This window comes from Hyperolius riggenbachi, chromosome 4 (assembly GCF_040937935.1).
Source record: "Hyperolius riggenbachi isolate aHypRig1 chromosome 4, aHypRig1.pri, whole genome shotgun sequence".
NCBI lineage: Eukaryota > Metazoa > Chordata > Amphibia > Anura > Hyperoliidae > Hyperolius > Hyperolius riggenbachi.
The window spans coordinates 66,137,691-66,152,374 of NC_090649.1; the positions used below are offsets into that span (position 1 = coordinate 66,137,691).

The 14,684-nt window shown below is 45.2% G+C and overlaps 1 protein-coding gene across 3 annotated transcripts in view; it reads left to right on the plus strand.

Annotated features, from left to right (window-relative positions):
* LOC137571264 (dehydrogenase/reductase SDR family member 4-like) overlaps positions 1 to 14,684 on the plus strand; it is a 103,324-nt gene that overhangs the window by 40,149 nt on the left and 48,491 nt on the right. For all 3 annotated transcript variants that reach the window (XM_068280143.1, XM_068280145.1, XM_068280144.1), the window contains 3 exons: positions 848 to 1,025; positions 3,794 to 3,895; positions 13,561 to 13,631. In XM_068280143.1, the coding sequence (XP_068136244.1) occupies positions 848 to 1,025; positions 3,794 to 3,895; positions 13,561 to 13,631 (351 nt within the window). The remainder of the gene's footprint in view (positions 1 to 847; positions 1,026 to 3,793; positions 3,896 to 13,560; positions 13,632 to 14,684) is intronic.

The following is a 14,684-nucleotide window of genomic DNA, read 5'->3' on the forward strand; positions in this document are numbered from 1 at the left end:
GATTATTTAAAGGACGTCCAAGCTGAATTGTTAAAGAACAGATCTACTCACCTGGGGATTCTTACAGCCCCTAGAAGTCTGTCTGGTTTCTCGGTGTAGTTACGCTGCCATCCAGTTTGCCGCTAGCCCCTCTGAAAGATCGCTGGCCACATCCATGGGGCGGACTATTGCATGGGCGTATCCTCGCGCCTCTTTCTATCTTACCCAAGCGCAGAATGCTTGGGAGTGTGATCAAGAGAGGCGTTGGACACACCTGAGCATGCGCCGTATCCTGCAACCACAACTGTGGTCAGCAGTCATTCAGAAGGTGTAGAAACAGACTGGTGGGCAGCTAAACTACACCAAGGAATAGACTGCTAGGGGCTGGAAGAAGACCCTAGATAAGTAGAACTAATCTTTAACATTTCAGCTCAGATGTCCTTTAAAGGGAATCGGAGGTAAGAGTGATATGGAGGCTTCCATTTTAATTTCCTTGTAAACAATGCCATTGCCTGACAGTCCTGTTGATCTTCTGGCATCAGTATTGTCTGAGTCACAACTCTGAAACAAACATGGGGGCTAATTCAGTCAGACTTGAGTCAGAGCAGCTGTTCTGTATTCTTGTTCAGGGTCTATGGCTGAAAGTATTAGAAGAGCGGATCAGAGGAACAGCCAGGCAACTTTCATTGTTTAAAAGGAAATAAAGATGGCAGCCTCCTTTCCTTATCCCTCTCCCTTTAAAGTAGAATACAGTTTGTTGAATTAGACTACTATTTACATAACTAGAATGTTATGAAAGATTGTCACAGATATAATCTAGAGAAATGTGATATAGAAGGCTTATCTGGATCTGTTATCTCACATGTAGGATTGGACTAGCTATAGCGCGACGTCTGGCCCAGGATGGGGCTCATGTTCTCATATCTAGCCGTAAAGTGGAGAATGTGGATAAAGCTGTACAAATGCTAAAAGATGAAGGACTGAGTGTTTCTGGTGTACCGTGTCATGTAGGCAAAGAGGAAGACCGAGACAGACTAGTAACTACGGTAAGAAAATTACGAGGGACTAAAAAAAAGTAAGGGAGTGTTTACTTCACCACTTTCTTGCCAGCAGTCTCTGGCCCCTTAATGACCGGAGACTGCTGGTACCACAAAATGGGGCTTACCGACAAATCACAGCACAGACTCGTTATTCAAGCCACTAATACCCATCGCCACAGGCCCCTCCCTCTGTCGTCACTATGACAGCAGAGCTCTGTGAGCAGGTCAGGAGCCAATTTCATTGGCTCCTGACCCTGTCATCACTGTAAGCCAATGTGATGGGCTCACAGTGATCATGGGGTCAGGAGCTAATGAAATCGGCTCCTGACTGGCTCACGGAGCTCTGCTGTCATAGTGACGGCAGAGGGAGGGGCCTGCAGTGAGGAAGAGAGCGGCGGGTCCGTGGGGCGCGGGCATTGAAATGTACACCCTGTTAGGAATAAGCAGCCACAAATAGGGCGTAGATTTAAATTATCGCGGTCTGGAAGGGGTTAAAGAAAAATTTGACACAGCTACAATAAACCTATTTTTCTTTTTCTAAGAAATATTTTTTATTCAAGATTTTAGCAGTTGACAAACAAAAAACAGCATTTTGCCGCCAGCGTGACTAAAACAGGCACAAACATCAGTACCATACCTTCCTAGTAACAAAGTCATTGATTACCTTACATTTTTTTAATCCCCCCTCCTTTGCTCTCCTCACGCCATACCCGCTCAAATTAAGAAAGTATGTGTTCTCTGAGCTCGAGATCCCACATCAGACTTATGGTGGCCACTAATGATCATTGATCTTGTCATTTTCATCTAGTCTTACCATTTCTTTCAGTTTTACTTTTTAAAGGATACCTTAGTCCTCAAAATATGCATAAAATGACGCCATCTGTGTGTGGGGAGTAGTGCAGTGACTTAACCACACATCTCTTGCCCCAGGGTCAGCCTCTGTTTACATGAAAAGCCACCCGTTTTAAATCCCAGGTCATCAGGGTCGGCGCATGTGCAGTATGTCTGCGGGAGAACGCACGCATTCCCTCTGGAAGAAGTTCCTGGCATGCACTGGACCTTAGGTCGGCGGGAAGCATGGTCACAAGGGCCCATATGCAATTATTTTTTTCACCTGACTTTTCTACTAGGAGATAATTTTCATCAGCTCTTTAAATTACATTTTCAGCATTTTACAAATGAAAAAGTACCCGAATGTTGGTGAAAAAGTACTATCACATTTATTTTGAGTATTTGCTTGCTGGCTGGTGACTTAAAAAGCATTTTATGACAAGTTGTGAAAATATCACCTAGGTGAGAACTCAGGAGAAAAAGTGAATTGCATATGGGCCAAGGTCTCCATGTGGACATACTGGGCATTGGCAGAGTAGTATTTCCGGGTCAGAGGGCATTCGTGCTGGGTATGTCTTCCTGTGGGAGTGCACGCGTACTCCTGCGGACATACTGCGCATGAGTTTGAGTTTCACCTGTATATCTTGTGGTGGGATCGCTTCTGAGTTGCTGCTGGGCTTTGCTGTGCAACTGAGAGTAAATGATTTGCTCCAGTAGGCACCCATTCTATGCTTCCAGCTGAAATTTGGTGGTCTTACCGCCCCTTGCATCAACGGCAATTTTACAACCACATGGCAAATTTCTGGGCTTTTCTCACGAAAATGTTGGTAAGCAAAGAAAGCTCGAACTAACAAAACTTGCTCCCTGATCCCGAATGCCTTAAAGAGACTCAGAGATGAGTCATAAGGCTTTTTTACTTACCCGGGGGTTCCTCCAGCCCCACAAGCACTGATGTGTCCCTCGCTGTCCTCCTGCTCTCTCCCGTTCAGCCGCGGTGAGCCCTGGTAACGTGCTCAGTCGAAGCCAGTTTTGGTCTTCTGCACATGCGCAAACCTACTGCAGACCCGGACTGACGTCATGGAGCCTGTTACCAGGGTTCACCGCAGCTGAACGGGAGACAGCAGGAGGATGGCGTGGGACGCATCAGTGCCTATGGGGCTGGAGGAGGCCCCAGGTAAGTAAAAAAACGGCCTTATGACTCATCTCTGAGTCTATTTAAGTTGAAATTAATGGTAACATAGTCCCCTAAGCCATGTGTTTTATTACACATTTTTACTTTATTAGGCTGTCTGTCTCTTGTTTGTTTTTACAAGTTATTATAGATATACTGTATGATTGATATACTGTGTAGCAAAAGTAGAAAGATACCGGGCAGCAGCTGGGTTGCAAATGCTAATTTATTTCATCCCATCCAGTGACAGACACCATGTATCAGGCAATAGGTCTAACAGCCATTTCGCAAGCTGACAATGCTTGCTTCCTCAGAGAATGGGTCTCATAAGGAAGCAAGCATTGTCAGCTTGTGAAATGGCTGTTAGACCTATTGCCTGACACATGGTGTCTGTCACTGGATGGGATGAAATAAATTAGCATTTGCAACCCAGCTGGTGTCCGGTATCTTTCTACTTTTGCTACACAGTTGACTTCTTAAAACCGGAGGCACAGTGAGTAAATGCTAAGGAACCCCCAGGAGGTTTGCCAATTCAGCATTTAGTGCCGATCATTCTTCTGACTCTACAGCAATCAATGATTGATATACTGTATGCTTGAATAAACCAAGGAGGATCGTAAATATAATTTTCTGGTTTTAACAAACAGTTTTTCCATAATAAATATCTTTATATGAAAGCAATACATTTTTACTACCAAATTATTTTTTTAATGCTCATGATGAAACAAATTGCATGTTTTACAGAATAATATCCTTTTTTTTTATCTTGAAGGCCCTTCAGCAATATGGAAGAATTGACATTCTTGTTTGTAATGTTGCTGTAAATCCTTTTGCTGGTCCATTTTTGAATACTACTGAGGACATGTGGACCAAGGTAAGTGACAACAAAATTAAATGGCAAGTTGATGTTAAAGAGACTCTGAAGTCTCCTAAAATTGCACTTTTTAGTTAACAGTAGAGTTGGGCCGAACCTCCGATTTTAGGTTCGCGAACCAAGTTCGCGAACTTTCGCGGAACGTTCGGTTCGCGTTAAAGTTCGCGAACCGCAATAGACTTCAATGGGGATGCGAACTTTGAAAAAAAAAAATAATTATGCTGGCCACAAAAGTGATGGAAAAGATGTTTCAAGGGGTCTAACACCTGGAGGGGGGCATGGCGGAGTGGGATACACGCCAAAAGTCCCCGGGAAAAATCTGGATTTGACGCAAAGCAGCGTTTTAACGTCACTGAACACAATAGGTATGCAGTGGCGTGTTCACTAAACAGGTATACAGTGGCGGGTCCACTGAACAGAACAGGTGTACAGTGGCGGGTCCACTGAACAGAACAGGTATACAGTGGCGGGTCCACTGAACAGAACAGGTATACAGTGGCGGGTTCACAGAACAGGTATACAGTGGCGGGTCCACTGAACAGAACAGGTATACAGTGGCGGGTTCACAGAACAGGTATGCAGTGGCAGGATCACTGAACACAATAGGTATGCAGTGGCGTGTTCACTAAACAGGTATACAGTGGCGGGTCCACTGAACAGAACAGGTATACAGTGGCGGGTTCACTGAACAGGTATACAGTGGCGGGTCCACTGAACAGAACAGGTATACAGTGGCGGGTTCACAGAACAGGTATGCAGTGGCAGGTTCACTGAACACAACAGGTATGCAGTGGCGGGTTCACTGAACAGGTATACAGTGGCGGGTCCACTGAACAGAACAGGTATACAGTGGCGGGTCCACTGAACAGAACAGGTATACAGTGGCGGGTCCACTGAACAGAACAGGTATACAGTGGCGGGTTCACAGAACAGGTATACAGTGGCGGGTCCACTGAACAGAACAGGTATACAGTGGCGGGTTCACAGAACAGGTATGCAGTGGCAGGATCACTGAACAGGTATGCAGTGGCAGGATCACTGAACAGGTATGGAGTGGCAGGATCACAGTACAGGTATGCAGTGGGCTGAGGGCTCACTGAACAGAACAGGTATGCAGTGGCAGGATCACTGAACAGGTATGGAGTGGCAGGATCACAGTACAGGTATGCAGTGGGCTGAGGGCTCACTGAACAGAACAGGTATGCAGTGGCAGGATCACTGAACAGGTATGCAGTGGCAGGATCACAGTACAGGTATGCAGTGGGCTGAGGGCTCACTGAACAGAACAGGTATGCAGCCAGGAAGAAGTTAAGCCTAACTAATCTTTCCCTATGAGAGACAGTCTGCAGCAGCTCGCCCTACTCTCACTAATGCAGGCACACGAGTGGCCGTAATGGCCGCCGCTGCCTGCCTTATATAAGGGGGGGGTGGGGCTCCAGGGGCTAGTGTAGCCTAATTGGCTACACTGGGCCTGCTGACTGTGATGTAGAGGGTCAAAGTTGACCCTCAGTGCATTATGGGGCGAACCGAACTTCTTCCGCAAAAGGTTCGCGTGCGGGTACACCTACGTTCGCGCGAACCACGTTCGCCGGCGAACCGTTCGGCCCAACTCTAGTTAACAGTTGTCTTCAGCATTATAACGCAAGATAAAAAGCCGCATCCCCGTGGCAGATCGCTACATTTAAACCCCCCAAATCCCCTGAGCTAAATATGGGGAGCGCTTCCTGATAGAGGCAGAGCTTTGGACTGCAGCTCTGCCTCCATGCGTGTCAATCCCCTCTGATTGCCGCCTCTCCCCGCCCCTCTCAGTCTTCCTTCACTGAGAGGGGAGGGGTAGAGGCGGAGATCCGCGGGCATTGACGTAAATGGAGGCAGAGCTGCAGCTCAAAGCTCTGCCTCCCCCGGGCAGCAAAATCCACAACTTTGAAAGTCATGGATTTTTTGCCCTAAGATTTGAGGGGTTTAAATGTAGCGATCTGCCGCAGGGATGCGGCGTTTTAGCTTGTGTTATACTGCTGAAGGTAACTGATAAATAAAAAGTGCAATTTGAGGAGACTTCAGAGTCTTTTTAAGAAGAGATGTTTTAAAATGGTTTAGACCAGAAGTCCGGTTCTTTTGCTAGAGTTAGCCACTAGTGAAAGTCTAAGACCGGTTTCACACTACTAACCAGCGTTTTTAGTGCAGGGCGATTTGATGATCACACCACACTGTAACGTTAAAGATAATCTTTGGAGATTTCCGTGGCAATGCGCGTTAATCTCTAATCTGGCCGCAAGCCAAGCCATGAGTGAGCTCTCTAGCGCTCCCTTCCTGTGGCGAAAATAGTGCACGGAAGTGTATAGACAAAACATGCTTCCAAGCATGTGGGACGGAAACGTGAACACCCAACAGCTTAAAATATCTGAGGCACCATAGACTTACACGACTTCCAATCGCCATATCTTGCTGTGGATGGTTGCCAATAACGCGTTTTTGTTTTGTTAGATCGGGTACTTTCAGCGCATCGCACTGCGGTGGGTATGCAAGGCCCCATAGGTTTTCATTGCTTTAGCATTAACCTGCAATAAAAAAGGGTAATGCACCACAATGAATAGGGCCCACTGTGGAAGGAGCCTAAAGCAGGGGTGTCAAACTCAATCACGTAAGTGGGCAAAATCTAAAAAATAGTCCAAGTTGTGGGCCAAATTGTTTATTAGGATTAGGATATATAACATTTATTGAAATGCTCAAACTAAGTGGCATAACTACTGCTTTTCCTCCTCCTCTTGAAGGGTAGTGCAATGGAGCAGATTACGATATATATACTTTAATATGAGTCGACACTGTGTATAAGTCGACCCCAATATTTGACCCTCATAAGGTGGATTTTTTTTAAATTACTCAAGTATAAGTCTATGTATAAGTCTATCTGCAGTATAGGTTAGCCAGTTATAGGTGCCCCCAGTATAGGTAGCAAGCTATATGTCCCCCCAGTATAGGTAGCCAGTATAGTTACCCCCAGTATAGGCTAGCCAGGTAGGTGCCTCCAGTATGCTGGTCTACAAGCATTAGTGTAATTTCTGCTTCCAAAATCATGTGACATCAGGAGGTGCAGCTACGCTAAAGGAGGTAGACCAGCATGAGTGAGGGAGAAGAGAGGACGCTGCACCCAGCGGTGGATGGTGAGTAATGACTGCAGCAGCGGCACTACCCCTATCCCTTCTACTGCAACTACCCCCCACCCCACATAGGCTATAAGTTGAAAAATGTAGGACTTACTATAAGTCGATCCTCCAATGCACACTTATATACTATGAGTCAGTCCTATATTTCTCAATGTATAGTCGAGTATATATAGTAGTATATACCTGTTCCAGCACTGCACTGGGTCAGCCAAATGCTCTATGTTGCATACCTCTGATTCTCAGTGCATGTCATGTGACCGGGAAATGGAGGTATGCAAGCATAGAGCGAGCAGCTGCCAGGTAGAACAGAAGAGACCCGTCATGGCGCTGGAGTAGGCACATGTTACACTGTTCTGCGCTACTCTACCATGTGGGGAGAGACTGCCGTGGGGGGAAAGAGATGGTGTGAAGGTGTGTATGCTTTACCCAGGGGCGTAACAATAGGGGGTGCAGAGGTAGCCACCGCATCGGGGCCCTTGGGCCAAAGGGGCCCCGAATGGCCCTCTCTCAATTACAATATTAGCTCTCTATTGGTCCTGTGCTCATAATAATCACTTCTATAGATACTTTGAATAGAAGGGATCATTAACAAACAGCTCCCCATCCCCTTCTTGCACCTCTGACACTGTAGTTGCCATTGGCAGGTCTCTTGGTGTGCCGTATCAATTGTTATGTATAGAGCACTTGGGGGGCCCCAATGTAAAACTTGCATCGGGGCCCACAGCTCCTTAGCTACGCCACTGGCTTTACCAGCATCATGGGGAGTTTAGATATGCTAATTTTGCTAGTGGGTCCTGTGGGATCAAATTCACAATGTTTCAACTAGAAACACTGTCACCGGTGCGTTCTTCTGGACAAGAAGGCAGTGTAACTTTTACTGCTTATAATGATGCACCTTTGAAGATCTGGAGGGCCACATAAAATGGCAAAGAGGACCAGATCCGGCCCACGGGCCTTGTATCTGACACCTGTGGTCTGAAGCATCTAAATATTAAATTGATTTGTTTAATTTAAAAAGTGTCATGTGAAACAATACTTTATATGCCTGAATGGGAGCAAAATTGTTTGTGGGAAAAGAACATCTTATTTTTCCCATTTAAAGGGAATCTGAAGTAAAAATATGATATTTGTATGTGTAATACAGCTAAGAAATAGAACATTAGTAGGACAGATATGAGTCTTATATTGTTTCCAGTACAGGAAGAGTTAAAGTGACACTGTAGCGAAAAAAAAAATATGATATAATGAATTGTATGTGTAGTACAGATAATTAATAGAACTTTGATAGCAAAGAAAATAGTCTCATATTATTTTCAGTTATATAGGTTTTTTTTGTTTTGTTTTGTAACATTGCATCATTCTCCAATATTTGCAATTTACATACTGCACTCAGCATTCTAAATGATTTTACAGAGCAGGCTAATTAACTTTTGAACTTTAGTCTGCAGAAAAAATGAAAATACAATGACAGACACTTGAGATAACAGGCTTCAGAAGACAGAGCTCTCTGCGACTTTGAAAGTTGTGGAGCTCAGATAAGCTCATTTGCATAGATAACAACTGGAGTTTCTTAACTCTTCCTGTACTGGAAACAATATTAGACTCCTATCTCTGCTGATAATGTTTTATTTCTTAGCTGTACTACACATACACATCATTATATTATAAGTGTATTTTCACTTCAGATTCTCTTTAAGAAAAACTTCACTTTTTATCTATGCAAAAGAGCATCTCTGATCTCTGCTACCAAACAATGTCTTCTGAAGCACTTATCTCAACTGTCTCTCACTGTTTCTTGTTTGTTTAAAGTTTTACTGCAGAGGAAAGTTCAAAGGGTCCTTAGCCTGATCTGTTTCATCATTTAAAATGCTGAGTATAGTGTTTAAAGGGAACCTAAACTGAGAGGGATATGGATGTTTCCTTTTAAACAATACCAGTTGCCTGGCAGTAGTGGCTGAATCACACACATGAAACAAGCATGCAGCTAATCCAGTCTGACTTCAGTCAGAGCACCTGATCTGCATGCTTGTTGAGGGGTGTGGCTAAAAGTATTAGAGACACAGGATCAGCAGGAGAGTCAGGCAACTGGTATTATTTTAAAAGGAAAAATCCATACCCTTCTCAGATTAGGTTCCCTTTAAGCTGCAGTTATTAGAGAATGATGCAACATTATAAAAAAAAAAAGCTATATACCTGAAAATAAAAATATGATACTATTTTCTTTGCTACTAATGTTCATGTTCTATTAATTATCTGTGCCACACAACCAATTCATTATGTCAAGTTTTTTTTTCTTCAGTGTCACTTTAAAATTATTATTTTCCCTTTATTCAGTTAAGGTTCCCATACATCTAGTGATTTAGTGATGTATGGGCAGATTGACCAGAGACAGATCTCCCTCTGATCTAATCTGATCACAACGTGTTCTGTTGCCTGCCCACACACAGCAGACCAATTCTCAATTAATTTCAACATGCAATCTATCCGGAATCTGCTTAGTGATGCTGCCTCCACCACCTGCCCAGGGCCGGATTTGTACCTTTACCGCCCACGGCCACTGTCACCAGCAGCCCCCTTCACTATAGGTAGCAAGATGACCCCGCCCCCTTCCCTCTAGTATAGGTAGCCAGATGACCCCTCCCCCTTTCCCCCCAGTATAGGTAGCCAGATGACTCCCTTAATCCCTCATTTTCCCACCCCTCCCTTTTAGTATAAGTAGCCAGCTCACCTTCACACCACAGCAGTAATCGGTGTCACTCATTTCTCGACTCATCTCCAGTGCAATAGCTTCCTCTTCTTTTCCATCTCCAATGCTCCCCAAGTTCAGAGCCGCTGGCCACAATGCAAACGTGCACAGAGAGCAAGGTGGCTGCTGCACAGGCGGCTAGCAGCAGAGTACCGCGGTCAGGCACTCGCCTGATCTCCCTGCATTGCAGCATTTGCAAGATTGCAAATGCTGCACCAGTTTAGCCTGCTGCTTTAGTGCCCTTCCTCCTGTGGTGCCCTAGGCCATGGCCTAGATGGCCTTGGCCTAAATCCGGCCCTGCACCTGCCTGGCTACACCACAAAGGAAAAATGTTCTCTTCCCAGTTCCCATGCAGTGTAATTTTCACCTGTCCCACTAGCAGGACTCCCGGCCTTATCCGCTATCACCTCTGTGTCCACCGTTACCAAGAGCACCACCATGTGGCTCGTGTACCAAGTGTGACATCACACACATGCGCCTGCTGCCACACTGTAGGGATAGTGGAGAAGAGCGGGAGTCACGCCACTGGGACAGGTGAGAATTTACACTGCACATGGGCAAAGGGAGAGACATATTACACTTGGGGAGAAAGCGGATGGGAGCCTCGTATGTCGGTTGTCGCGATATTGCACACTGTTACCACCACACACCCAATCGACCACGACAGACCGAGATTTTCCAGCATGCCCAACCGATGCATTTGAACCAGCCAGAAATGGATTAAATCATTGATCGAGCAAACATGTTGCAGCACCCATTTTCATCCCGTTCATTTAAAAAAAATGATCAAATCAGATGGTCGATCGGACCGCAAAATCGCTAGATGTATGGGCACCTTTTGTATTTTTAGATGCAAGGTGTTCTTTTTTTGTCATAAGTGTGGGGAGATGCAGACAAAGGCCCTGATTCACAAAGCGGTGATAACTCAGTTATCACGCCTAAAAGACTTTAGGCGTGATAAGCCGTGCAAAGCTGAGTTATCACCGATTTGTGCTGCTCTTCGCGCGAAGCTCCTGCGCGCAAAGTTCTGCGCGCAAAGTCCCATAGGGCTCAATGGACGCTGCGCGCGAAGCATGGTACACTGCGCGCGCAGCGCGGTGCGCTACGCGCGCAAAACCTTGCGCGCGGGAGATCGCGCGAGTTTCTTCTTATCACGCCTAAACTGAGTTTAGGCGTGATAAAGGGCTTTTCACAGGCGTGCAAACACTTTGCACCGCTTTGTGAATCAAGCCCATAGTGTTAATCTGCTTTGTCTGGATATAATACATGTACATTAGCATTACATACTGAGTTTATGATGAAGACTTTAATTGTGTTTAAACTTTATTTGTTACTTTTGTTTTTATTCAAAATGTGAAAACATTTTCCTTAAAGGGATACTGTAGGAGGGTCCGGGGAAATGAGTTGAACTTACCCGGGGCTTCTAACAGTCCCCCGCAGACATCCTGTGTTGGCGCAGCCACTCACAGATGCTCCGGCCCCGCCTCCGGTTCACTTCTTGAATTTCAGACTTTAAAGTCTGAAAACCACTGCGCCTGCGTTGCCGTGTCCTCAATCCCGCTGATGCCACCAAGAGCGCACAGCGCAGGCCCAGTATGGTCTGTGTCTGCGCAGTACACTCCTGGTGACATCAGCGGGAGCGAGGACATGGGCATGCAGGCGCAGTGGTTTTCTGACTTTAAAGTCAGAAATTCCAGAAGTGAACTGGAGGCGGGGCCGGAGCATCGGTGAGTGGCTGCGCCAACACAGGATGTCTGCGGGGGACCATTAGAAGCCCCGGGTAAGTTCAGCTCATTTTCCCCCGACCCCCCTACAGTATCCCTTTAAAGCCTTCTGTACCAAAAAAATTCTATGCAGGTGTCATGATTCTGTTGCATTGGTGTGCAATGCAAGGGAATCGCAAGGAAGATTGCTCTGTCAGTATGCAAGAAACACTGAGACTGGAATTAAAGGAATAAACATAAAGATTTATTGTAATCAGCATAAATGTTGCACATTAAAGAGAACCAGAGAGGAAGCACCCTTGTGTATTTTACCATGTATATCAGTAAGAACATTAGAGAAAACACTTACCATGCTCTCTGTTTCCTCCTCACTGCTAAAAGTGTCTGTTAACAGCAGTCACAAGAATCCCAGACTGAGCAATTAAATCTGGCTTTGCTGGGAATGATTATTGCTGAGTCATTATAGCAAAGCCACAAGGGGGCAGGCTTGGGCTTGAAATAACACCACAGAATACAGACTTAGCTATAATCTTTCTGTAGCAAAGCTAGACGGAGCAGCCTGACTTCTCAGTCGGGGATTCTTATCAGACGTGATAACAGTCAGATTACACAGAGAACAATGAAACAAAGGGCAGATTAGGTGTTTACTGTCATGTTCCCACTGATTTATAAGGTAAAATACAAGAGGGTGCTTCATCTCTGGTTCTCTTTAAGTTCATGCACAGAGTATGCAACTAGACTGTTAAAGAGAGCTTACAAACAAACAATCAGCATTAAGTTTATGCAGAGAATTACTCTATCAGGATGCATAAACAATTAGTATTAAGTTTATGCAGAGAATCATGCAGACGTCAGGCAAGTAATATAAGCAACGGTGCAACTGGAAACTAACACAATCAGAATATGCTATGGACCCCCTGCATATAGGATAATATGCAAAGGTATCCAAGCATAACAATATAGTGTGCACACTGAACCCCAAACCTGACTAATATATACACATGAGAATCATATACGTTATATACAGAGACAGAGCATCATAATTATAATCGGCAGGCAACGGAACGTCATACATGCAGGGTCAAACCAGAGATACAAACAAGATACAATCGCTAGGCAAAGGGTTAGTCAAATACAGAAAACAGGTCAAACACGATAATTACAGATACAAAGCTGAGCAAGACAGGAAGGCTAGGACTCAGGATCAGGAACTGACTTTGATGAGCTAGCACAGAGTGGTCTCTTAAGGCAGCTTAAATAGTGTCCAAGAAGTCAGATGACAGAGTCCAGGTGATCACAGAGCTGCCCTCATTAAATCTGCAATAACAGTTCTTGTGAGTGAGACCTCTGCTGGTGGCAGAGGATACTTCCAGCAGTTTCAAACTCTGAGGACACAGATGACATCTGCTGGCGAAATGGAGGAAGTTCATCAATAGTTCAGGAAATTCGCCAGCAGATGCATTTTGTGACAGCAGGATGGTATAAGAGAGGCTAAGCCTATGAGTGGGGCTTTGCCAACTTAAAGGAAACCTGAGACTTTAGCAGCAGCAGCACTTATACTTGCAGCAGGCAGTTGGCTCCTTCCCAGTCCTCCTGAGCCGCTCTGTTCCTCTGCCATCTCACCTGGTAAATTTCTCAGTCACCTATTGTGCTCCAGTGGTTGGGACTGGGAGTGTTCTGTGCTTGCACAGTTAGTAATGCACAGACGCAGTATGCTCCTGGCGATGCACTGGCGCATGTTTAGATGTGATTGAGAAATTTATCGTGTGAGGCGGCGGAGGAATAGAACGGCCCAGGAGGATGGCCATGGAGCCCACGGCCTGCATGGAAGCCCCAGGTAAGTATAAAAGCTGCTGCTGCTGCTAAGGTAATACCCATCCATATAGTTCTTGACAAGGTCCATATCCCTTCTTCCTTGCAAAGCATTGTTTCCAATATCAAGGACACGAGGCTCACAAATAAGACATGTAAGAAATGTTTAAAAAATGTCTTCCTTTCTTGTTAATGATCCCATTGTTACTCATTTCCTAGGTGTTCCATATTAATGTGACATCAACTTTCCTTTTGGTAAAACTTGTTGTACCTCATATACAGAAACAAGGGTAAGCAAATTTTCATATGTCTTCATTTTTATTTCTGCTTCTCAACATGCTAATACTCCGGTTCATAGCTGGAAATAGTAATCTCTGAACTGTGGATTAGCTGGCTAGAGACCTGTCTTTGTAATCCAATAAAAAATGAATAAATAAAGCGGTATGATTAACTAGTGTTGATTGAATAGCTCTGTGTTCCATTCACCAACCAATTGATCAGACCAATATTATTCAGGTTGCTGTAGAACCGTAGGGCCTCCCCCAGAACCCTTGTCCAATCAATGGACAAAGGTCTCTGCCCCCACCTCTGGTCCCAAGGAGGAGGTGGGGGGCTTCTTGGAGGCATCTGGGGATGCTTTTTAACAAGAGGACACCCCAGATGCCCACCTCCCCAAGGGAAATGACTAAAGATGTTCTGAAGTAACTTTCCCCTTTCCATAAAGGGTTAAAAAAGGAGTGAAAACATGAAAGTAGTTTATTAATTTTCATGAATTATAAATACTCACCTTTAATTGATGCTCCCATGCCAATATCTTCAGAAAAAGTCCTGCAGCTTTATCCTCAGATACCTTGATTGAAAGCCTCCGTGCTCCCTACCATCTCCCCCCCACACACACACACGCACTGAAAAACAGCATTCACCCCCACTGCCAGCCTGGGCACCAACAGCTCCCTGCCCAGCCACCTGGTGACCTGTGCACTGCCGAACATTAATTTCTGCTCAGTAGAGATGGCTCGAACAGTTCGCCGGCGAGCAGTATTCTACGAACATCGGCTGTTCGCATTTCCGGCAAACATCGAACATTTGGCATGTTCGAATTTGCTCCTAGGAGGAGGTGGGTGCCGACAACGCCTGGGTTGGTTCATGGTGGCATTTGGGAGTCCCCTTAAAGAAGGGGATTCCTAGTTATGAGCCCCCTCCCTAGGAAAAATTAGTAAAAGGGGTACAAAGTACCCCTTACCCATTTCCACAAAGGGTTAAATGAAATAAAAGCACAACACTGAACAAAGGCCTTTAATTATTCTTAATTAACTATGAATACTTACCTGTACCTTTTAAAA